At 41.1% G+C, this 26710-nt stretch overlaps 2 protein-coding genes across 3 annotated transcripts in view; both read right to left on the bottom strand.

Moving 5' to 3' along the window:
- Positions 1–201: 201 nt before the first annotated feature.
- C4H1orf115 (chromosome 4 C1orf115 homolog) lies at positions 202–13698 on the bottom strand. The gene is made up of 2 exons (XM_072409886.1): positions 13232–13698; positions 202–5858 (listed from the first exon to the last, which is right to left on the bottom strand). Exons 1-2 carry the CDS (start codon positions 13535–13537, stop codon positions 5736–5738), a joined length of 429 nt encoding a protein of 142 aa, XP_072265987.1. The 5' UTR covers positions 13538–13698; the 3' UTR covers positions 202–5735.
- A 9380-nt stretch (positions 13699–23078) lies between these two features.
- Positions 23079–26710, bottom strand: part of MARK1 (microtubule affinity regulating kinase 1) — an 84845-nt gene continuing 81213 nt past the window's right edge. For both annotated transcript variants that reach the window (XM_072409884.1, XM_072409883.1), the window contains one exon: positions 23079–24525. In XM_072409884.1, coding sequence (XP_072265985.1) covers positions 24171–24525 — 355 coding nt within the window. In that variant the 3' untranslated portion in view covers positions 23079–24170. The remainder of the gene's footprint in view (positions 24526–26710) is intronic.

Genomic DNA, 26710 nt, shown 5'->3' with positions numbered 1-26710 from the left:
TAGGGTCTGGATGGGAGACGTATCTGCTACATTTATATGGTGACTTCCAATCTGAGGACGGCTCAGCAGCAAAGAACCTAAAAACTGGTCTACACATTATCTTAAAAAAGAAAACAGAAGATGCTGGCAGGATCACTAGGTAATTGGGACACCAGGATCAATAATAACAAAAATGGGCAATAAATGAGTAAATACAAACCGTATATGCAAACTTTTATTAAAGCTTTACTTACACATTAAAACTTTTATTCCAGTATCCAGTACAACATTGGATTAACCTGGCCAGCAATTCCTCATTTAAGTTACAATTCATCTATTACACTTATCACATATTTACTTCTATAAAACAATTAAATTACAATATAAAAATTGAAAGTTAAAAATAAAGTAAACACTGAATCTGTACAATATTCCTCGTCAGTCTCTGTAAGCTACATTGTGCATTTACTTTGTATTCTAATTTTGAAAAATGTTATAAATCAGAGTAAACATTTTTACATCTTTTTGTTTTTAATGCAGAGAAGCCACAAGGGTTGTGAAGTCACATTGCATTTTAGCAGCCCATTTATATCTATCTGATGGAAGCTGCCATTGTTCAGCATGCACGGTACAAACCAATTCCAGGAAAGATCTGCATGGTAATCCTGAACAGACGATTCCAGCTCTGGATTTATTATAAACTGGAAAGAATGAAAACAGCAAGTTCCATTTAAAACTTCTTTAACCTATCCCTCATGTTGTTCAGTTTCCCATACCAAGTAATGGGATTCTCACCACAATCCTCTGTCCATTTCCATCGACAGGACCCCTTTTGGCTCCAGGGGACCACCGAACCAGGGCTGCATATGTACCTGCAATGGCCGATCCCTCCTGCTGATATCTCTGCTGAAGGCTTTTCTTTTCTATTCTAAAATATAAAACTTGGGGCTGGAGCCACATGACTGGGGCATTTGGTAAGATTGTTTTTAATTTTAGGGGTACCTACATTTTTTTTCTATGCCAGTGGTCATTTAAATAGTGGGAGGTAATTTAGGATTGTCCCAGGGATCAGCTCTAATGTCAAATAATAACCTCCTTCCCACCCCTCTAACTAACACTGCCTATTTATTATGGCTTTTTATTTATTTAAAGCTCTGGTCTCTGGTCTATTTAAAGCACAGCTCTATGTGATACCCTGGGTCTTCTTTCCTCCAATAAAGGATGATATGGGTTTTTTTTGGGTGTGCACGTCACTGCCTGCATGACATGGACAATGGGTAGATGGGGGTCTTACTCATTATGGAGATGGGGGTCTTACTCATCATGGAGATTGGGTTCTTACTCATCATGGAGATGGGGATCTTACTCATCATGGAGATGGGGATCTTACTCATCATGGAGATGGGGGGATCTTACTCAAATTGGAGATGGGGTTCCTACGTATCATGGTGATGGGGGGTCTTACTCATCATGGAGATGGGTTCTTACTATTCATGGAGATAGGGATCTTACTCATCATGGAGATGGGGATCTTACTCATCATGGAGTTGGGGGTCTAACTCATCATGGTGATTGGGGTCTTACTCATCATGGTGATGGGGGGGGTCTTACTCATCATAGAGATGGGGATCTTACTCATCATGGAGATGGGGGGTCTTATTTTTTGGAAAAAAGAAAAGAATTCTGCAGCCATGAAGTCAGCAGAAAGGGCCAGTTGGGTTCCAGGACATATCTGCAGCATTGGATTAATGGTCCTCTGCACCAAAAATGGTGAAGAAATCAAGATTTTAGTGAGTATATCTAGCTATAATCATGCAGGATGGGTTAGAGAGGGGTAATTTTTGCCCTGAAATGGCTTCATTAGCCCTTATTATGATACATTTACAGTTTTTAAAGCAGGATGCTAAGATAATGCAAAAAGTCATGGGAAACCCAGCCGTTACATCCTTGTGCACCTCCTGTGCGTAGAATCAATTTACAACTTCACTAAATACTTTTGAAAGTTTTATATCTTCATGACTTGGATAACTCTATATTACTGCTGAGTTTATGCTAGCGATGGACCACATCATACTATATATGTCATTTTTCTATAATGCCCACAGTAATACTTTAACAAGAAACTAAAACACCCCTTCGCCTCTTCCAATCCATCTACGCCTCAAGCGTGGCCCTGGAATTATTTTACTGCACCCATGTCACTTTGTTATCCGTCCTCTATATAGGGAAAGGGAAGACCTGGTGCCCCAAATACAGTTTCTGCATTCATTCTAAATTATTGAAAACATTTTATGGACATTGGGTCTGATTTATCAAAGATTGGAGAAGATAGACTATCATAGGGGAACCTGGGTGGTCAATCAAACCTGGAATGACTTTCTTAAAAATAATTAATTCTTAGTTGGCAAAATACTTTAAATGCTGGACCACATCCACTCCAGGTTAACTGGATCCCCCAGGTTCCCATATGAATGCCTATATTTTAGCTTTAATAAATCAATAAAGCCCACTAATCAAAGCTGAAATACAAAGGCCCAAAGCAAGCAGTATTACTCTTATTCAGATGACCCAAAAAATAATTTTGTTGGATTGCTGTATTTATTTGTATCTTTATATCCGATATTCAGTTTTAAATGGATTTGTAGCACCAGGACAGCCCAACCCATCCTACAAAACTGGAACTGAAAGCAAATTGATATGAGAGCAGTAAAAGCCACTAATGGCCCCTCTAATACACACTTATGTCTTACCTTCATCAACATGCAATATCCATCTAATCACCGGACTGTATGGGGAATAACCCTACCTCTCTATACTAAGTCTTCTTACACCTCTGAACAAGCATTGCTAATATGACTTTCTACATTCCTGCAAACATAGAGGGTGTTTTAGTTTTTTGTATCTGCTCCTGAAGGCTTTTTAATGGTTTCAGCATCTTCCAAAACAATACTATAGAAAAGAATGGTAAAAAACCTCACTTCTCTTAAAGTATCTTTTTCTCACAAACGCTCCAAAAAAAGTAAAACATGGTGCACGCATACCTGCAAATCTGTGTTTCCTTATTTTCTATATTTCATATTGATGTTTTTTTTTATTATGTTTAGACTTGACTACAAGACACACTGGGCTCTATTTAATAAATATTCCCCATGTCATATTCTGTTATTTCCTTTAAATTTCTAATTGTGATGTACAGCGCTGCGTAATATGTTGGCGCTATATAAATCCTGTTTAATAATAATAATAATAATAATTGTGACACCTGTGCACTTTTGGAGATTGGCCACTAGATGGCACAACGAGTCATTGTTTTAATAGGAACCATCTGTCAGCAAACTTCAAAGGAGTAGACTGGGGGAATAATTTATAAATAGGGGGGAAATAACATTGGGGCTGATTTATAAAGAGATTTTGGGCAGTGAATTATCACTTTGCAAAGAATACCCAAACACATGGAAACACATAACTGGACGGTCAGCAAAGCTTCATATCATCTACTAAGCTAAGTGAAATATCCCTTGCACAGGGATAATTGACTTTGCTATGTGAACAGTCTATTCCCTCCACTGTTTGGCAAGGGTGTATTAATTCTCTATTTTATTTTGCAATTTCAGAGTGTTTGCATTAAAAAAGCAAAAAATAAGTTATATTTAAAGTAAACTTGTCATGGGATAAATATTACAATTAGTGCAGTGTCTTTTTTTTTTTTAAAAATGCCACTTTAATGGCTGCCTTCCCCTAATACTCTAAGTCATTGACCAGCATGCAGATGAGGATTTATTTCCAATGTTCCAGGTCAGTGACTCAGAATGCCAAGCAATTCATATCTTCAGAAGGAATCAGCAATGGCGCCCCCTGTGTTTCACTTAAGGTAGGTTGACTTTGCAGAAAAGTATACACGGCCCCTGATAGGGCTTCATTTTACCAGGGAAATCTATAAAAGCAGAAAAGTGTCTCCAGTTATCACAGCAATCATATTCTTCATATACATTTTCAACAGTCAGCTGGCCTCACTCAGCCAATGCACCTCAAATATATAGAGATCATAATGGGGATGCCATGGGGTGGGGAGGTTGTAGATGATTTCGTGTAATATTAGGAGCCTGCAGACAACTCCGGGAGTCTCAGAGGTTGGATGGTGGGACCAAGAGTGTTTAATCTTTATCTTAAACCTATTATAAGGGGTTTAAACCATCCCTGTGCCAACTTCCTGGGTCTGCCAACCTTCTGTGCCCATCATAAGGTGTTCCAACCATCCCTGTGCTGAGTTTCTGGATATGCCCACCACTTTTGCTCCTTATGAGGGGTTCCAATCATCCCTGTGCTGCGTTCATTGGTCTGCCCACCTGCTTTGTGTATTATGAGGGTTTCTAACCATCCCTGTGCTGAGTATTTGGGTCTGCCCACCTTTTATGAGGGGTTCCAACTATCCCTTTGGTGAAGTCCTAGGTCTGCCCATCTTCTGTGACCATTATAAAGGGTTCTAATCATCCCTCTGCTAGGTTCCTTGGTCTGCCCACCTGCTGTGTCCATTATGAGGTGTTCCATCCCTCCCTGTGCTGAGTTTCTGGATATGCCCACCTCCTTTTGAGTGGTTCCAATTATTCCTGTGCTAGATTCCTGGGTTTTCCCACCTTCTGTTTACATTATAAGGGGTTCCAACCATCTCTCTGCTAAGTTCCTTGGTCTGCCCACATGCTGTGGCCATTATGAGGGGTTCTAACCATCCCTTTGCTGAGTTTCTGGGTCTGTCCACATTGTGTGCCCCTTATGAGGTGTTCCAACATTCCCTGTGCTGAGCTTCTGGATATGCCCACCTCCTGTGCTCCTTATGTGGTGTCCCAACCATCCCTGTGCTGAGTTCCCTGGTCTGCCCTGCTTTTATGGCCGCTATGAAGGGTTCCAACCATCCCTGTGGTAAGTTCCCTGGTCTGCCCACCTTCTGTGCCCACTATGAGGGTTCCAAACATTGCTTTCCTGAGTTCCTTGGTCTGCCCACCTTCTGTGCCTACTTTGAAGGGTTCCAACCATCCCTCTGCTAGGTTCCTTGTTCTGCCCATTAGAGGGGGCACCAACCATCCCTGTAAATGATTCCTTGGTCTACATACCTGCTGTGACCATTATGAGAAGCTACATTCTCCCTGTTGGATTTTTTTATCTACTTGATATTAGTTGGAGCGCAACTGCAGGAGATGGAACAAACAAAGGTCAGATCACCAAAAGCGCCCAGGAGGACAGGAAGAGTCAGGAATTATGGCACAGAGACCTCTTGAACCCGCTGAAATGTCTAGGAAACCAGAACCTGGGCTCACCTACAACTAAGGTATTACTTTTGGCTGAACTGACCCAAAAAAGCAGCCAATAGGAAATGACTAATGAAAGGCACACGTTTCATCCCATGTCTTGCTTCACTACATCTTCCGGCTTCAAGCTAAATGTCACAGCTTTGGTTGGAATGCTGTAGATTGTGTTGCTCTTATTCTGTAAAATAAAACTACAAACCAAAGTTCCACGTTTGGCACAAGCAAACTTTGGACTTTCCAATGCTGGTTGATGCTCCACAATGTTCACCAGGTGGGGAGGAATCTTCTGGAATGGGAGCCGTCCCTGGGAAATTCATGGGATGATGTTGTATTGGACGGATGTGAATATTATTGGACCAAGCTGAGGTTCCCCATCCTTCGGGCTCCATTTTTTAAGGGAAATGTCTGAAGGTTCTGTGTTTGAAATCTCTGGACTCAGAAGTTTGGGTCAGGTTAGCGGGACATGGAGGAGAAGACCACCGATGAGACACCAAACGGAGCTACGTAGGCATTTGCCAGTCCCTGAATACCAATCAGCAAATAACGGCAGCTAGCCCGTACAGCCTTGCCAACGTTCTAAAGGAAAATAATGACAAAAAAAATATATCAATGAAAATAATTATATTCATGACAAAAATCTAAACTTTGAAAAAGAAGGATTATAAATGCCAGAAAGAGAAAAGAGACCGGGTCCCTTCCTGGAGGATTTATGGGGCCCTCCAAGACTGTGGCATGACGGAATGGGCACCACAGGAGGCATGGGGGGTCGGTCCCTGTACCTTGAACAGATAGAAGTAAATGATTTTGGGACTTTTAAGGCATTCAACCAAACCAGTATGACCCCAGAATTGTGAGGGAACAGAGCTACACAGGACAAACACTGCACTAAATGTGAGCCTGCTGTATTATATGGAAATAATTATAACATTTATGGACTTATTCCTTCTCCCCGTCCCTGCTGTGGTATTGGTCTGCATACTATAACATTCTAAGAAAGGATCGCCCCTGTAGGTGCTCAAACCAGGGAGCCACTGATGAATAATAAATGCTATTTGTTCCTGATGAAGCAGTGTTCGCTCCGTGAAACGCGTTGAACGTTTAATGCCTACTAACACACACTAGACCAACTATAAAACTGTAAAGAATAATTTAATGATTTTATGATTTTTTTTTAATGAAGTTTTAAACAAATTAATGTTTTATACTAAGCCTATGAAACACAAATATTTGATTTGGTTGAATGCCTTAAATGTCCTAAAATTTAAATTGTAATATAGGGATGTGGCATGTGATTTAAGGTTGATGAAGAAAAGGGAGTTGTCCATATTGTTTTATATATAGACCTGTAAATACACCCATAGCAGGGGCTGTGCTAGCCGGGACAGGAGGTGCAAACAGGTCCGTAGACGGCATGGGCACTTTGTGTGGGTCTGTATACAGAGTTCATACCCACCTACCTCTCCGTATCTGCCCATTATGCCCATCACTGTGAAGCCCCTGCAGCCAAGAGAAGGCAGAATTGTGGGAATGGAAGGACAGGTAAGTAATGTTACTGATAGGGGTCTGCATTGGGGGGGGAGGGGTTACTGAAGGATGGTCTCCTTTTCTGCAATGAGGGGGGCCTGTCACTAGGGGGCCTGAGCTGTGTTATGGGTAGATGAGGTTCAGCATGGGCTCAGGTGCATATTACCCATCATGACCCATTGGTCTATAGAAGTGGGCATGAAATGACTCTGAGAATGCAATGCACCTGATTTATTAAGGATGGAGAGGATACACATTCATCAGTAAAGCTGGGTGATCCAGCAAACCTGGAATGGATTATTTGAAAGTCATTTTCTCGCAAATGTTTTGAATCCTGGACCGGATCCATTACAGGATTGCTGGATCACCAAGCTTCACTAATGAAAGTCTATCCTTTCCAGTCTTGGAGAGCTCTAATAAATCAGACCTATTGAGTAGAAAGGCTAATTTATGAATGTACATTCTTATTATAGAAAATGGAGAAATCCTATATATAGCCAAAGGCCACCTGGAATGAATGAATGAAAAGTGTTGATTTTGTATGGTAATGGCAGTGATCTCCAAGCAATGGGACTGATTTATTAAAGCTCACCAATACTGACTATCATGGAAGGACCAGGGCGATCCAGCAAACCTGGAAAGGATTTATTTAAATCATTTGCTAATATTGGCAAATGTTTTTAATCCTAGACTTGATCCATTCCAGGTTTGCTGGATCACCGAGGTTCTCCCATGATAGTCTATCTTCTGGAGCCCTGGAGGGCTTTAATAAACCAGGACCAATGTGTCCTCAATCAATGACATTCTTCTTCTGCAGCGTCTCTGACCATCTCCTTTAGTTTCCTCCACATCTGCAGTCTCTGACAGTTCTCTGTATTATGTGTGGCCCCTTAGTGATGCCATGGGCATCTGTTTATTCATTTTATACCCCATATGTTGATAACGGCATCCTTATGAACAAACACCTGTACCTGTACCCCCCCAACAATACTATCAGGGACCATTAGTATGTTACAAAGGAGCTGCAGCAACAGCACCACCTAGTGGACTCATTGGGATTGACAGTTGTACCTAAAGCAGAACTAGAATTCCACAATTAAAAATTGCCATTAGGGGATTTTATATTGCAGAAGGGACTGAAAATGTATTTTCTGCAATAAAACATTTATCTGCCTGTTTGCAATTTTATTTTTCAAGTACGCTGAGCTGTGCATATGGAGCCTAGTGTATGATGCCAGGATACGCCGGGTTCCTTCAACCAGGACTCAATGAACTCAGATTACAGTTACATCATCCCAGCCATGCCAAGGATCGGGAACCTGTAATAAGATCGAGTGAAGATGCCAACACCTGTGACAGAGCAAGGACAGGTGAGTGTAATTATTATATTGCAATCAGGCAGGTAAGGTTATTTTAATGGAGAAAGAACATCACCTGTCCTTTCTGCAGTAATCCACCAGCCTGGTTACAACTTTTTTTATTACAAGGTTTAGTTCCGCATTAAAACTTTGAATTCCCATTGTAATTTTTTTTTTGGAAAAAAAAGTTTGTTTTTTTTTCTCTTTGGACATGTTACCACTAGTGACCAAGTGATTTGTAATGAACTGGTAAGATCAGCAGCTATAAACTCCAATGCAAATAGATCAAATTAATGATTTTTTGTTGTATTTCTTTATTAAATTTGACAAAAAAGTAATTATTGTGCAAATAAGCCTAATTCAGGACAAATGTAATTGTCTCTTCGAGGGAAGAGAAGGTGGTGGGGGGGGGGGGGTGATAGACAATCTGATACTTCCTATTCCAAGCAAAGTAAAGTGTTCTGCCAGCCTGGACTTTTGTACCCTGATAGTGTTCTAATCTAAGTAATAGCAAAGTGATAATCCTGAGATATTTCAGTTATTATAATGAAGGAAATTCCAAAGTTCAGATCTACAGCAATGAACTTTTACCTTATAATATGAATCAGTGAAATTGGTTTCAGCAGACATTGCACCCAGAGATAGGAGATGGGTTCAGCCAGGTCAGGTGGCAGTACAGTTTGGGGTGCCACCTACTGGCCAACCCCTCCTAGGGCAGAATATCTATACCAGCTTTTTCAATCTTTTTAACATGGGGGAACTCTTAAAATACCTTTCAGGTCTTCAGGGAACCCCGGCTATAATTACTTAATACACAGATCACAGTACATTAGTACATTAGGAAGAATTCCTCTTACATTGCTGGCCATTGGGATGAATGTCACCCTTACAGATAGCCAAAAAGATCATTGGAGTCACTTATACTGACCTGAGAGGTGCAAATTTCTCAATGAACCCCCAGCAATCCCTGGCTGAGAAACACTTAGCTAAGGGATAAATTGTTATCATAAAGAAATATCTCTAAGAGGGAGGATGGCAGTAAAAACTCTTTTCTATTCAAGCTACAAAATCTTAAGGCAGCCAAATTGGGCCCTTGTGCAAAACTGATTAATGGGGCCCCCGTGCAGAAATGACTAGTGCCCCCCACCCCTTGGCATCCCACCATGGTGAGCAGCAGTCCATAGAGGGAAAAGCAGCTGGCACAGGGACTGCTGGGAGAATATTCACCGGCCACAGATAGGGGGCGCCCACGTGCCATCCCTAGCTTGGTGCTAATGGGTAGATAGCTGGGTAGCAGGGGGTGCAGGAACTGGGCTCTGAGGCTGTGCAGACTGACATAAGACCGTGCAAGCTGCTGTGGGGCCCCCGTTGGCCGAGGTGTCCCCAGGGCTCACTTTGCACATTGCTATGTCCGCCCCTGATTAGACAAAAAAGTTTTGTCCTTATGTAACATACAAAATAAAAAATAACAGCAGACCAATTGTAAACCATAACCAATCGTAATCCTCAACTGGACATATTGGAAAATTTTAGTAAAATTTAAAAAAGTTGAATCAAATGATGGAGCAAATCCAATCCAAAACTCCCATCTATCTGATGGTTTACCCCATGCCCACCCTAGGGGCAGAATATCATACCCATGGGTGTGCCAGGTTTTCAGATTTCTGATTGATCAATCAGGAAACAGATCAAACTTCCAACCAATTGATCACAGACAGGGAAATTGATTGGATCGGCCGGTCCAGTGTTAAATACTCTCCATTAAAATATGCCCCACAGACAGAACCAATGGAAATATGAAGATGGGGAGGGCGGAGGAAACAAATCACATGACTGTCAGGAGTGTCACATGTCCTGCAATCTAGGGATCCCATTGTAAGTGATGCCACTAGAGGGCACAGTGCCATGGCATACCAAAATGGGAAATATAAGGAACTCCCTACATATTCACCACAGTCCTGTGACTTTCACCGCTGATTTCACCCAAAGCATTGCAGTAGAACTCTGGTCAAGCAGAGCCGGTTGAACTTGTTCAGTGACATTCTGCATGAGGTGAAGGCTGCCAATGATCCCTCGCTCATATACTACTTGCTGTTATGATTATCCTCAGGCTTCCTAATCACTTATTTAGAACAAGGATGTAGACGATTTCCCTGGTTACTTTTCAATTTAAATTTGCCGGAAATGATCTTTCCTCTTCCATTCTCCTCCATGGGAATAAACAGCGGTCAGTCAGCATTTATTGTTCATCAACCCTCTATGGCTGAATGATGAACAGAGTCAGGGGACCACTTTACCAAGCTATTGGCCAAATACGTCATGAAATAAGGCAGTGAATTTTTAACCACGATCCTATCAGACATCATTATGACTCATTACAACACATCGGGTCAGAGTCTAAAGTCAAATATCTGTTGTCACCGAGATTACAAAATATCTGCAGTGCTGAGATCACTGATTATTATTGGAACATTTTATTACATCGTGAACTTTACACGGATCTCACATCTGGTACTAAAGATACGTACATACGTCAGGATGGTGAAAACGTGTACAGCACTTCCCTGGACATTGTTCATCAATCTGTACTAATTGCTTATTTATCAATCTGTCCTGATGAACGATAAATGGCCTATGGAGGTGTGCACAGTGGGGTGCCACTTGCACAAAAGATCATTTCCTGCAGCATTTATATGAACTCCATCAGATATCTGTATAAGGCTTAATGCCCCAGAACCCGTTCAAACAAATCAGATCTATAAGGAAATCAGCAGCCAACCAATCATAGGATTAGACAGAAATAATGGCGGACGGTGGGGCCCTGTGCAAAACTGGCTTGGTGAACTGATCTGGAGCTCCTGTGGGGGTCGCTGTTGAAGGGTCCGGGGCCCTCATGCACCTCCTTGCACCCTTGTACCCAGACTGGTATGAGTTGCGTACAGAGCTCATCCAATCAGAATTCAGATCACCCAATCATAGGAAAAGATGTAGAGCATAAAAAGTTTGCTCCATTAATTAAAGCCAAAAAGATGATTGGTGTCACCTAAACTGACCCAAGACATCAAAATTGTTCATTACAACCTCTGGAGTAACCCTAAGGATCCATGGAACTTTGTTCTTTAGGGTGAATCAATTCACCCCACATGGGATCTATTAAAAAAAGTTTTCATCCATGATTCACCCAACTTTTTGAAACTTTTTTTTAGCTTGGATTCAATAAGAAAATATGTGAATAGTGAGAAAAAGTCCAATCCAATGACCCCATGGCAGTGAATATGCCCTGGTGTTATAAAGAACTGACCCTGAATATTTCAAGGCGGGGGCTACAGGGGCAATTAAATCTCAGCGTTACCAGGCGGGAATCACACCAATGTGTTTGCAAGCGGTAAAAGTGAACGGCCCAATGTAAAGGGGTCCATAGGCCAAAACTTTTTTTTTTTTTTTCATACTGCAGGGAAAGATTTATTCCCCCTGTGTGGATTTATTTCCCTGTATAAAAAAATACTGTGTAATAATAAATCAGATTTTTGTTACCCATTTGCCTCCCTCTGGGGACATTCACCCCTCTATTTATTACACTGATCATTGTCAGCGGGGCAAATTGCAATAAAAAAAGTAAAATGTCAGCGTTTGCTGAAACAGGAGATCAGAGCCACCATCACAGATTTCCGGGCCCCATGCTAAGTAACCTTCCGGCCCCCCGCCCCCGATATCTTAAAGTTTCAGCATTGCAAAAGTTCTTTTGTTCGGGGTCCAGTACATAAGTACGCCTTGTCCCCTGCAAAAGAGGCAAGGAACCATTCCAATGGGGGATTTTCTCTCACTTCTTTATTGAGTCACCAACACAGGAAGTAAAGGGAAATCTCCCCAATAGGGCAGCAAACAAAAAAACCCAACTGATACCCATCCAGCACTCCGAACCTTCCTTACACCCATGAACTGCAGGCGTGACATCTCATCCGCAGCCACCCATAGGGAATCAATAGGAGCGTCAGTAAGGGATCAGTGCCGCTGTTGTACAAAATACCTGTTAATCCCACCAGAAATTATCATTATTACACAGTATTTATATAGCACCAACATATTACACAGCGCTGTACAAAGTCCATAGTCATGTCACTAGCTGTCCCTCAAAGGAGCTCACAATCTAATGTCCCTACCATAGTCATATACAGGACAATTTTAGGGGGAAGCCAAATAACCTAACTGCATGTTTTTGGAATGTGGGAGGAAACCCGAGTACTCGGAGGAAACCCACACAACACAAGGAGAACCTACAAACTCCATGCAGATAATGTCCTGGCCAAGATTCGAGTCTGGGACCCAGGCCAAGGTCTAACCACTGAGAAATCCTAATGCCCGTAGGATGAAATGAAAAAAAGCAAAAGACTTATTCCTAACTTTGTCAGTTGTTATTTCCATCAACCCCATGAGTGATGGGCATGATCCTCCCCCAGCCTGCACCATTGCCCACCATCCCTATTCATTCCTTATGGAAGCTGTGTAGCCCCTCACCCGCGGGCACAGTACAGGGGTGTAAGGAAGTCATAACCGCACCCCAACCTCACCCAACTAATCCCCAACTACTGCCCCTTCATGACTTTATAAACTCTTCAAACTTTTAGTATAAATCAGCACAGCGGTGGGGACTGCCAAGGTGGCAATGGCTGGGAACCGCAGTACCCCCCACTTAGGGATCTGAACAATCCCTAATTTTATTATTCACAGGGTAACCAGGTGAAAATAAGGGAACTTGAAACATGAAAACTAAAGCAACCAGTATAATACAATAGATGACATTTATGCTTTTTCGTTTGTTTTTGGGTATGTTTTAACCACGTCTTGGCAGTCGTCTCCTGGGCATCACACTGGCATAGATCAAACAATTAATCATTGCCAATGGAAGTTATATATTTTACCGGAAAAAATATACTGCCAGTAACATTAGAATTTTAGAAATTCTGCCATGTAGAAGTCATGATAAACGAATGGCCAAGTTGGCTATATTTACAAAGCAAGTGTGGGCATTCTTGCAGGACCCTCCTTGGCACCCTCATGCCCGCTTACCTTGGCATACTTTTTCACTTTCTGTTTTCTCTTGTACTTCTTGTCTTCCTTACTCTCAATCTCCTCCGCCGCCTCCTCCAGAGGGTCATATTTATCTGGAAGCGGGGACAGGTGCACTTTCTTGCTGCTCCTGTCTTTCTTTTTCTTTTTCTTGCTTTTCTTGTCTTTGCTCTGCCCTGGAAGCTCCTGCTGGCTGCTGCCCACTTCTTTCTCTGCCACCTCTTGTTCCTCCTGCAGCTGCTCTGTCTCTGATTGCAGCTTTCTATATTTCTTCTTCTTGTTTTTGAGCTTGGGCCCCCCAGCCATGTTGACAGGTAGAGTTTGTGTGTGAGCTATCAGCTGGCTGCACCAAGCAGGTAAACTAAACACCTTACAAATGATTTCAGATTGGACTTTGCTTCCTAATACAGAGGAATGCCCATACTCCCTAGCGCCATCTAGTGGAAGTATTGTGGCACTACAGCTTCTGTTATTTCCTAGGGCTGTTCCCTTGGGATTGATTTGGCTGCTATCCCAACCCTGGGAAGAGTTTTTGTTTTGTCTGCCTGTGGGGGTCCTCTCCGTTCATTGTTCCAATAAAAAAGGGTTTATTTGTTTGACTTTTTACAGGATATCCCCTCCCTGCCATGGCATTGTATTCTTAAAGATCCTGTATGTTTCATAGCTATACCATTCTTTTCTTGCTAATCCCATCAATGGAAATGCAAAGAAACACAATACTGCCCAAAAATAAAATGCACTGCTCTGTAACGCGACACTATTTTCATCTCAAAAGTTGCAAGCAGCTGAAAAGATTGCCATGTTTTAGCACGGTCGCAATTTTTCAAAGATCGACACTATCCGTATTTATCAAGTGGTGATCATTGTGAACATCACCCATAAGCACTCCCCACTGGTGAAAGTTATTATTATTATTAATATTATTATTAATATTAATAAACCGAATTTATATAGCATCAACATATTATGCATCACTGTACATTAAATAGGGGTTGCAAATGACAGACTAATACAGACAGTGACATAGAAGGGGAGGACCCTGACCCAAAGAGCTTACAATCTAGGAGGTAGGGGAAAAAACATCACAGCGCCTGAATTTTTATCCAGGACCCCCTGCTTACCAGTGGACTCATTTTTACACCAAACCTACTGCTGGGTTACATTGTTCTTATTATTTTAATGGTTTCATTTATTGTTGCTTCACTGAACAATTTTCAGTTTTACAGTTGAGTCTGTTGTCAGCAAATTATCTCATTCCTGGATTAAATTCATGATGTGATATTCCTCAGGAGAACCACACATCACCCCCAGGACCTTATACAAAATAACTTTATGCACCTTAAAGCAATCTTTATATGAATATTATCCTATATTTGTACCTTATTACCAATATTGCAAAGATTTATTTGCAAGAGCTCCCTCTGGTGGTGGGTTCCATCATTGCAATTACTTCCTGATCAACAAGGGCAAAAGATGAGTTTCATTGTTTTCAGTAAGTCCTAGGTACACAGAGAGGGATTGTGAAGTAAACACATCAGATGATTGGAGGCTAAAGCTGCGTACACACTTCCAATTTTTATCGTTCAAAATGAACGACGAACGAACGACGAACGATCGATTGGGCAAAAATCGTTCGTAAAAAAAGTAACCAACGACGCCGACGAACGAGGAAAGTCGTTGGAAACGAACGACCGGACCGGCGGATCGGATTGGACGACGATCGTTGACCATCGTTCGTGTGTACGATCGTTCGTTGATCGTCCATGGTCTGAGCATGCGTGACGAACGAACGTTCGTTCACTTCCTGTCGTGCACGTCACTCCCTCTATCGCTCAAACGATCGTATCTATTGTGTGTACAATATCTACGAACGATCGTGTCGTTATCTGTATGTGCAGGATCATTCGTAGATATCGTGCAGGATCGTTCGTCGTTCGTTTAACAAGGATAATAATTGGAAGTGTGTACGTAGCTTTACACAAACAGTTGTGTTTGTCTCCAGTAAAAATCTGAGATGTGGACAACATTTATAGCTGGGGTGTCAAACTCTGGCCCGCGGGCCAAATCTGGCCCCCAAAGAATTCCAAAAAATAACTACATATGGCCCACGCTACCACCTCACATTATTTTCAATACATGCAATACATTATTCCTATACACCCATCATGTGACACAAAGCCTACGCAATCATCACATGGTGCCTGACTACCTGGGGCATTGTGTTTGTTTCAATCCATTAGAGACTGCATATTGCAATATTTAGTGTCAGACAAACTTGTGATGTGAGAGGATGAATAACACACAGCCTGCAGAGATAGATAGAAATTAGTCTTTTCAACCCTTAAATGTGTGTGTAGTTTTTTTTTTTTTGTTAGTTATGGATACAGTAGTAAACTTCCTCAATTTTGTCAATAGATTTTAAGTTTGGCCCCCGCCTAAGTTTTTAATTTCGGCCCTCTGTGTATTTGAGTTTGACAGCCCTGATTTATAGGAAACACAATACATTTTGCAGAAGCAGAGTCAGGGAAATAGATAGGATGACATAAACCTATTTCTGTATATAAAGTGATTGCTGAAAGTGAAAGTGTGATTATTTCATGGAGCAGATCCCTATACAATGTGTCATGTGACCCCCTCCATCCCCCTTCCCATAATACCATCAAAGCCCTGGGGGAAATTCTTGTGCAGGAGACTGAAGCCTTGTGACCAAAAGCAAATCCTCATTATCTGAGCCACCCTGCTGGGGAACAAAGTTCATTAGAGGATCAGAAGGAAAAATAAAAAAGCTTGAAAGCTAAAAATCACATATTTAAATAATACCTGTTGATGCTGCCATGATTACTACAGGCCAGCAGGGGGCGAGTATGCCTAATAGTGCACACCTTGGCTGTCAGGTGGTTATTAAGGTACACAGTAAGCATGCTCGTATTCTCTGATGGTTGTTACAGTGTTGGAGAAGCTCAACAAAAAGAGGAGCTCATCAGTCTTCTTTACTTGTCCAATCTAAGGAGGTGAAAGGAGACAAGACCTAATTCTTTTACTGACCTGCAGCATAGAACAATCAGGTCTCCGGCTCAAGCAGAAAAGGCTGAGCATGACGGATCCATATCAATCTCAGAAAGAGTTTGACAAACACAAAGCAAATGGCAGGTTCAGCTTCTTCTATGTATTTTATGCATGTAGCTATAAATGCAATGCAAGGGCCATTGCAGACCTGTGGTTGACCTTCTGAAGGTTCTGCCATAGTTCCAACCACTCCCATTCAAGTGAATAGAAGCAGCTGGGAACTATTGTGTGCAGTGGATTTGGGGGTGGTTTCAGAAAGCAAGTTGCTTTCTTCTGGAATAACCACATTGCAGGCAAAACCATGCGACAAACGCATTTACCTGTTGTGTGGTTTACTTTTTGAAATTCCAAAGTGTTTTGCTGCAGGCTCAACCTCTCTCTGCAAGTGAATAGGAGCAGTTGGGAGGCATATTGTGCACACAGCACAGATAGTCGCATTTGGTTCATGTGAATGGTAGAGGAAAAGCAACCGAAAGCACGTTGATGCTTTTTGAATTTGCAGCTGCATGCACAGAAGTTTCCAACCTCCCCTATTCAAATGAAAGTAACTGGTAACCATTTCGTGCATGCAGTTGCAGATTGAGGTGCGGCTTCAAAAAGCGTCAAGGTGCGGGTCAGTTGCTTTTTCTCTTTTGGAGTAAGAAGGTATTAAACACAAGTTGGGATTTAACACTGGAATATAACACCCCTGCCTCCCTCTACCCCAGAAATCCACATGGGCATGCGGTTGCTTTTTCTTAACTGGAGGATGAACCGCAGCCTCAATGAAGTTAACCTGCAGTCCAGTTTGCTGCTCCTGGAGCACAGCAATAGCCTGCTAAGCACCTAACAGAATAATTTAAGTATAAAAGGGGCCTAAGCATTGGGGAAAATCTTACCTTGTGGCCCCCTAGTTGAATGAAGCGCATCACAAAAACCTTTGTAATTTTCGAAATTCGAAGTATTAAACACAAATTGGGATTCAACAGTGGAATATACCGCACCTGCCGACCTCTCCCCAGAAATCCACAAGCTACAGATTGAGGTGCAGTTTCACCAAGCTGCTCCAGGTACTTTTGGTCTTGCGTTCACTCTTTTCTGCTGGAGGAAGAACCGCAGCCTTAATCATATTAACCTGGAGTGCACCAATGCACAGCAAAAGTCTGCTAAGCACCCAACAGCACAATTTAGGTATAAAAGGGGCCTAAGCAATGTGGACAAAGGTGGCAGAAATCTTACCTTGTGGCCCCTTGAAGCGCATTCACAAAAACCTTTGGAATTTTTGAAATTTGAAGTAATAAACACAAGTTAAGATTCAAACCAGAATATAACACGCCTGCCGACGTCATCCCCAGAAATCTACAAGCTGCGGATTGAGGTGCAGTTTTAACACGCGTCAAGTTGCTTTTGGCCGTGCGGTTGCTTTTTCTTTTCTGGAGGAAGAGCTGTAGCCTCAATCATGTTAACTTGGAGTGCAATTTTCCACCTCCGGGTACACAGCAGCAGTTTGCAATGCACCCAGGAGTGTCCAATAGCACATTCTGCTGCAAAGAAGCCTAAGCAATGGGGACAAAATTTGGAAAAATCTTACCTTGTGGCCCTTTTTTGAAGGATGCGCATTCACAAATACGCTTTGAAATTCAATGTATTGAACACAAATGTTATTCATTCAAATAACATATCACACCTCCGACCTCTCCCCAGAAATCCACAAGACACTTCTTGCCAGAACTGTTCAAGTAAGTTTTAATCAGAGTGCACCAGAAAGTGAGTATCTTGCATTTAAATGTCACTAGATAAGGAGGGGGGGGCTAGACTCATTTTTTATTTTCTTTAAATCATTTTTTTTTCGTCTAAGGCAACAATACACATCCATTTTAGAATCGAAACATTACAAAATGAAATAAAGCTACATCACACAGTTACAGTACTTGTTTAAAGTCCATTTCAATCAGGAAGAAATTGCAGAACATAATGGCAACTACAAAGAAAAAAAAATAACAAAAAAAAAAATAAAATAATAAAAGGTTAGGTCTGAACATTTGCTCACAGCTTCAGTTGCATTTTTTTTTTTTAAAGAAAAGAAAATCGACAGCTTTCTGACGACCGCCTTATTAACTCGTGTGCAGGTGGGGGCTGGGCCCAAAAAACAATGATTACAATCAGTACAACATTAAATTACATTGCACATCAACCTCCAAAGGTTAGTTCAGTACAAAAAACAAAATAAAATAAAATAAAACGTAATAAAATGCACCAGCACTAGTGGTTTTATTTTTTTTTTTTGATAACTTTTTTTACTAATTAAAAAAAAAACTTTATATATTTATATATATTTATATTTTAGGCTGTCACCTCGGTTGAAAGCGACAGGTTACAAGCATGGAGACTCGGAATAAATACAGTGAGTAAATCTAGCAAGTGAGCGGTGACAAAGTGAGAGGTTATGGCCGCATAGGTGGTCGATAGGCTTCCGTTAATTTGCATTTAATGGATAAACAATTTACAAAAAAAAGGCCCCTTTGCAGGCCCTGCCTGGGGGGCAATAAATTAACCCTTTAACTGTAGGAATGGCATGCAACGAGACAGCCCTAATGGAAGCAGAAGTTAAGCCTCAAAAAAAAAAAAAAGTTAAAATACATTAATATACAAATTACCAGGATTGTTCAGAAATACAAGGACCAATCAGAATCTGTATTTTAGAAAATGGATTATTATGTTGAAATGTAATTGGCTGCTATGGGTCACATTGTTATTTGCATCGTCTTAGTGGATAAGAAGCTGCAGTGGTAAAGACGGCACGGAGAGGGGATCACGGCATTGTGTGCGCATCCAAACAAAAAAAAGTAATTCCCAAACCAAAATTAAATTGAGGGGAAAAAAAAGGAAAATATAGGAGCGGCTCGCTTTACACATATGGAAGTCATTGATTTGTCAAGTATTGCCTCCCAGGGGGCTGTTTTTCAGTAAATTAGGAACAATGTCAAGAAATATTACTCATTATTCAGGTAAGTACTTTCCCCAGAAATGTATCTATGCTGGGAGGGAGGAAGCTATAGGCGAGTGGTGGCCCCTGTAATGTGACCCAGCTTTTTAGTAACCACCCATAAAGAGCCGGGTGGAAACTGCAGGGTGGTGCACCCAGCTAAAAGACGCTGGGGCGCACACTGCAGATCTACAGCAATATTGCCTCTCAGTTGTGCAGGGTAATAGTATATCCAAAGCAAAACACCAAAAAAACTATTTTTGGTTCTAGGTGGTGTGCAAATTACGGTAGGTATGTGCCAGTTTACGGAAGGTCTCTGGGATGATAGTCCAATTATTCCATGATGGGCTCCTGCTTGGCTAAAAAGGATTTATTGGCCTGGATTCTGCACAGAAAGAGCCTAACAAGGGTAAAAAATAAGTTACAAAAACTAAAATGAGACTGTGTGCAGGGGACATTGCAAAAAGTAATTTTCAGTGACATCTGCAATTTTAAGTTGATTCAATTTGTTAAAAAATGGAAACCAAATGGAACCATGACTATTCTATTATGATCTAAAGAATGAGAACATTAACAGATGAAAATAAAGTAGAAAACTAAATACAGATTAAAAAAATCACAGGGTCAGACTGCTTCTATCAGTAAGATTGTGATGGAGAAGTTACAGAAACTCAGTCCTTGGGAAGTCTCCTTGGTTCCGGGTTTGACACTCCAGTATAATGCCGAATGAAAAAACCAAACCATTTTATCTCATTAGGGAGCTTTTTCTTTCACTTCCAGGGCTGAAGACACAAAAGGATGTGATATTTTTTTTTCTAATGTGATAGAATCTCTTGGTTGCCACAAGACAAAGGCCCCATTCTATAGTTGACAGTACCTCAGAATTTTGGATTTGCCCTCACTTTAATTTCTTAGTGAGTATGGCAAAAAGGAAGAGAGAAGCTCCCTATTGGGGATACAGACAGTAATAAAAACCCATAGAGGGTTCTCACCCCTGACCACTCTATTCAAATCAATAAGAAATGTTTTTTCTTCATATACTTAAGTAGCTTATGTACGTCAATGAAGGGCAACAAACTCCAAATTTACTATATACAATGCAAACTAGAACAGCTCCATACTCATATTTTGTGAAATGCAGCGCCCCTGGAATGCCTTCAACTTCCTTTGAAGTGTAAGCTTGATTGCCAGATGTTTGTTCATGATAAAAACTTTAAATACAGCCCTAACTCAGACATTAGAATAGTAACAGGGACTCCGGGGATGCCATATTTTAAAACATTTCACAGTCACTGGTTCCCTGCTCTCTGCCTTGATATCAGTCATCTTAGCCACGCAACTCCAACATCAAGTCTGTTAAGATGTCTGGAATCCATGATCAGAATGAAATCAACCTTTATCATCAACTTAATTAGAATTAGAAAATGAAAGCCGATTCCCTATCATATTCACAAATATCAGCAGCTCATTTGCTGCAGTCTACATTGATGATCCTTGGAGTTCTTTGTAATAAGGAATTTATGTATGATTTGTAGGTTCTCCACTCAGTAGTGAACAATACTGCACATTCACACATGTGGCTGTGTTTTTAATGTACACGTTGTAGATGGGAAAAAACACATTTCACATTGCTGATCCAATACCAGTAGTGAGCTCAATGAAGTCCTCAGATGTCCCCAGTGCCCTATCCAGCATATGCCCCAGTAATTATAGTCCATGACTGGACTATGTGCATGGGCTGTTTTGAAGGGAAGAGATGATAGACCCTGCAGGACTGTTTAATTTATTTGATTTAAAATCACTGGAAGCAGCCATTTACTTTACAGCGCCTTTCTGCAAGTCAATACTGAAACCCTGGGGTGCTTGCAATATGCCACATATAATACAGATCTGTTCATTCATCCCACATTGCAGCAAGAATTGCCTCTTAAAAGCTTACTGAAGCACTGCATTGCATCATGTATTGGGGCAGTTCTCAGCACTGACCTACTAATAGTCAAGATTTGCATATTAGAGGGGTATGATTTTTAAGGACTGGATTGTAAAATTGACCAACACTGCTGAAATCTAGCTATTGCTTGTGGTCAATGTATACTTTAGGACAAATGACATATAACCCTGTACATGCCACAAGTACCAAACACTCCAATTGCATTGTCCACTGCCACCAATGAGATCTATAACGGAAACAGCCAATAATATAAAAATGTAACTTTCCTGCACTAGAGGACCCTGTTATGTGGGTGGAGGCAGGGGCCACCCACTCCCTCCTGAACCACCCATTCTACAGTTCCGACAAGAACGCCAATAATGCACATTTAAACTAAAACTTTATCATAAATTGATATATTTTACTATTTATCATTTACAACACTGTAAACATGTTTCAGCTTTTTTTTGTCTAAACACTGTTTGGAACACCGAATATCTGTAAGGAATTATCTCTAATAACAAAAAAGGTTCTCTAGCAACCAAACATCAAATCAGAGAATGGTGCCCAGTCTTTAGTAGACCCTGTCAGCTTATTTTTAGATACAGCACAAGTATTTTACATGCTTACTTTTAGTGTTTTTGGCTTTCATAAATTTTTATTTGTAAAAATTTGCAATTTGCCTTTAAACTTGCTAGAAATTTTAAAAAGCCTCGAACAGTCCCTTCCCTCCTTGCACATTATAGCCCTCTCTTCTAGGAGTGTTTAGCTACTTTATATATAACATATACTTTATGTTTACTTGCTGGCCAAGCTCCTTCACTCCTCTCTACATAGTTTTATTATGTAGCTGCCTCGAGAGGAACATAGAGGAACCCCATAGAGTGCAACAGCAGTGCGTCTTCAGTGGGTCCTAACAAAGTTGCAGTCTCAGGGTTTTGGGAGGTCTATAACAGGACTAATAGGGGGTAAATAACATGCATAAAATACATTAAATTCACATTTTTTTTGTTTTTGAAACTAATGTCCTGGCAAAGGGTCTCTATTGAGAACCAATCATGCCTGACTTCTCAACCTCTTGCAGAATAAATATTCGAGGCCTGATTACAAAAGATTTATATCCCTGTATCTGGTTTTATCACACAAGTCTTTTTGATGGTTGGTAATCTCTCTTTTCTTTTATTACTATACACCATAGGGACTAGATCAGCCCCTGAGGAACCCTTAATATATTTTCAGGTGGCAGGGACCCTCTGCTATAATCAATGAAAAAAAGGTAATTGCCCTTGGGGTTTTTAAGAAGGATGGGCCCCATAACATTACGTTTCTTAAGCAATGAGCAATTTGTGTCTCTCAGGTCAGTTTAAGTGACCCCAATTATCTTTTTGGCTATCTATAAGGGCGACATTCTTCCCAATGGCCAGCATTATAAGATGATTCCTACTGACCACCACATTATATACTGTGAGCTGTAGATATATAGTAATTATAGCAGGGGTTCCCTAAAGACATGAAACTTATTTTAGTGGTTCTCCATGGTTGACCCTTAGACTTGGTCATTGAGTTTGCGGGGTTGTTCGTCCCTCAAACACATACTCAAGCACGTATGCAAAGAAGGCCTATAATTTTGGAAGTAGATTTCAGAGAGGGGTCATTTTTTAAATCAACAAAACTAAATGATGTGTTTTCAATAAAGATTGTAGTGTAATATGAATATTCTGTACTCTATATTTCACATAATGAGGTACAGTTAGTACTCCTGGCCATGAGAACGGTGCCATTGGAAGACCTGCAGATTCCCTTAGCATAAGAAGATATAGTAGGGAGCACTGATGACATATTCATGATACTTTTGGAAGGACACAACTACGAGCATACCCCTAATGATTAATCCTGACGGACGAAACAGGGCAAAGGAGGAGCCTGCATCTGGTGGGTTAACGGAGCAATAAGTGGAAATCCATCTCACCCCTGACTGGAAACCAACGCATTGCAATAAAACCCTGGAGCAATTTGTTGACAAATTAAGAAACTGTAAAACATGGGTTTGCATTGTGTGATTGGGAAGAGACAGATGAGGGCAAAGTCCCCTTGGCCATGGCACTGGGTGTACCTTGCGATACTACACTGTATTTTGATGGCTATTTTAATCACATTTCTATAAAGGACTTTATCACCAGAACAGGAATTTTTCTCATGATTATCCTCGTTTCCAGTGTTACCTCCTACGTAGGCTAGTTACACAAGTCTGCTCCACGCCAATATAAACACGACAGCAGCTGCCAAAATAAAGGGCGCCACATCGCGTCCATCAACTTCTGCATTTTTCCCTAAAAATCCACTGTTCGTGTAAACACGGGGCTGGTCTTGCTGTCAAATAAGCAGCCGACCCTCTGCTCACCGCGTGCTATTTGACATGAACCTGGGCTGTGGCCACCCTCATAAACCTGTCTGGGGATAAAACGTCATCAGCAAAGATGTCAAACTTAAAACATAAAAATTATATACAAGCAAAATTAAAAGGAAGAGCTGAACGGAAAACACTGAACATAGATCTCTGTACAGAAAAAAAATCTAAACCCAGCTATACAAGATTTGCTTTTTTTGTTTTTTTTCTATTTTTTGTGAAAGCACTCAATTGTCTATTTTACAATTTTATCCACATAGACCGAGTACTCAAAATTTCTGATTCGTCTTCCTGTACAAGTGACACGACAGGCCGCTCATCTCTGACGGTAAAAGTGGTGCTGAATCTCAAATTGTACAACGGATTATCGCTTTGTATAACCTTATTGCAGTAAGGGCATTATGTTGACGTAAAGGAGAAAGGCGTGCGTGCCAAAAGGGGTGTAATGCCCGTTACTGGCGTCAAAAAAAAAAAAGCCCATTATCTGCGTCCCGGCAGCGTAGGCTTGAGCAGTACATTCAGATGTTAGGTCGAACATTCGCCAGCTTTTTTTTTTTTTTTGCGTGCGTTTTCACAGTTTGAGCTCGTTTGCAATCTTGGACGCAATGTTTTTAAAGGCGATGGAGGTCCCGGATATCCTCTTGAAGCGTACGCCGTTGAGGGAGAGGCGAGGCAGTTTGCACACTTCCATTTCCCACTGGACGAGGCTGTCCTGTCTGGCATCCCCGTGGACACAGAATAGCAGGAAACGCTCCTTCTGCTCGTAGTCGCAGTTGTTGGCATCCAGGACTTTGCGGATCTCCCTCATCATGTCGTTGGGGTCCATGGAACTGGTGGTCTTCATGCTCCACGTGAAGCGTAGAGAGCGGGGCTTTGAATCTTTCGTGTCTTCTCTTTCGCTTGCTTTTGGCTCCCCAGAAGTGCTCCTGAACAAAGAACAAAAATGACATCATTGTTAATAAATTCATTATAACCAGATCACTAAAGATTTACATAGAAAATCAAAGCACTCATCAATGAGGAAGACAGAGCATGAAAAAGACCTGTCGGACACCCCCCTCCCCCCTGTAAAAATGCAGAATAAAAGAGAGGAGGAAAACAAAAGGGCTACACAAAAATGCAAAAATATACTTACCTTCACTTAGCAGCACCTTGGCCACATTAACTTCACACTCAAATCCTAGTAAATGTAATCCTGCACAATGAGAGGGATCCCGCTAGATCCTCAACTTTTATAAGATTTTGCCACAACAATTGTGGCATCAACCTCATCAGGTTTAAACTGGGCTTTAAAGTGTGAATATATTTTTATATTTTTCTGTTTTTGCTGCTTTTTTTTTCAATGTTATTTTTAAACAGGCCTTTGCATTTTACAGGCCTGTCTTGAAGGTTGCATTATTACCTTTGAGCAAATACCAGTCCTATGATCTCTTTTCTAATCACAATGGCAGCAAGTAACTTTTTTAGATTTTTATTTCGGTTTCAAAGCTGTCCTGAATAATTATAGAATAACAGTGTTTAAATCGGAGTTGTAGCTTTATGGGATAAATAGCTTTTAGAACTAGAAGGTTGTCATGATACATGGGTAGGATGATTTGGTATGGAAGGGAAGTTGAGGAATAGGCAGAATGCATAGAAAATGTACTAACGGGAACAATTTTAGTTGTACATACCAACCAGCCATTCTCATAGATTTAGAAAAAGTAGCTACATGTAGTGTCTCACCTGTGGCAGCCTATGGAGAATGAATGGGGACGGCAACGAGAAGTTCAGTACAGACACCTGTTTAATGTACAAATTCTGATTCCTTAGGAACAAGTACTGCTGAGGGCCAAGTAACTGTGAAGGTTCCAGCCACTGGCAGCTGCTTGGACCGGTTTGTTCCTACCGTGATTTGAGCATTGCCTTATTGCACAATTTGATTTAGCACAGAATATATAACCACCTCAAGGACTGCAAGTTGTCTATATCCCGAAGCAGCAGAACAACCCAAATCATACCATCTTCAACACCATGCTTCACAGCTGGTATGTGATTTTTTTTTTTCTTCAAATGCTCTTTGGTTTGCAAGCAACCAAACAACTTTGTTTGACTACAGTACATTGTTCCATAGGGCTGCTTTCTTGCCTATATGTTCTATGACAATTTTTTCTTTGCAGACAGCAACGGCTATTACCTGGCACAGCTCCCAAGCTAGTTATATAGATACAATTTTAATTGTGGATGCATGAGTTACCTCCATAAAATGTTGTAATCGTTGTGATATTGTGGACAATATATAGTGTGAGAGAGTGGATAATATCAAGTACGGAGCTCTCTCTTAAATGTTAACAAAAGATCTTCCTCCCTGGGTAAGGTCTTGGTGCAAATTGAATTCATTCTTAAAATGAACAAAAAAGTCTTCCTGTGTAGGGGCTTTGGGTTTATTATATCTATTTTCCCCTTTTAAATAACAAAATGATCTTCAGTTGTAAAAGCTTGCTGTTAATAACTGCCTGTAGTCTGTGTGTCTCCAGCTTTGTAAGAGTTGGAATCTTGTGTCCCAAGGTGTCAAAAACCTCAGCGAGCCCCAGACTGAGCATCCCTGATATGTATTACGAAACACATTTATTCCTAAATCTTTATATTTCCAATACACCATTCTGTATAAAGTAATAGATGACGGATTGGTAGTTTGATTGTTATGGGAAGCATTTTACGACCAAGAACTGGTCTCCCAGGCCGCAGGAAACCATAGTTAGCCTGTCCTGGTGAACCACAAGTCCTAGACATGCGTAGTTTGGTCTCTGAGAACTCCTTATTGTGTGGTGATAAATAATCTGGGGGTTGGCAGTTCATAAAACCTGTATTTATGAAAATATTAATAGCTTTAACAAATGCCTGTTGGGAGTGTCCATAACCCATGTGGTCACAGCCCCTCAGACTGCCCCCACCCTGCTATCATTGGATGGTCCTATTAGTCCCACCTCTGTGGTTGGCATAAAAAAGCCATGTAAGCCCAGCAGAGGGAGCTCTCACTGATACCATCATATAACTTGGAATTTACACCACAACCTGGACCAAGGCAAACCAACTCTACCCAAGTATTATTTCCCAGTTTTCGCCCTTTTT

Source organism: Pyxicephalus adspersus, chromosome 4, assembly GCF_032062135.1.
Source record: "Pyxicephalus adspersus chromosome 4, UCB_Pads_2.0, whole genome shotgun sequence".
Classification (NCBI taxonomy): Eukaryota; Metazoa; Chordata; class Amphibia; order Anura; family Pyxicephalidae; genus Pyxicephalus; species Pyxicephalus adspersus.
This window is presented reverse-complemented; position numbering and strand designations above follow the sequence as displayed.

Bases quoted from the DNA above. Each gene is read 5' to 3' on its own strand.
- C4H1orf115 (XM_072409886.1), bottom strand. From the start codon at position 13,537: ATGGCTGGGGGGCCCAAGCTCAAAAACAAGAAGAAGAAATATAGAAAG. The intron at 5,859-13,231 runs GTAAGCGGGCAT...ATTTTCCTTTAG, and splicing joins AAGTGAAAAAGTATGCCAAG to AACGTTGGCAAGGCTGTACG.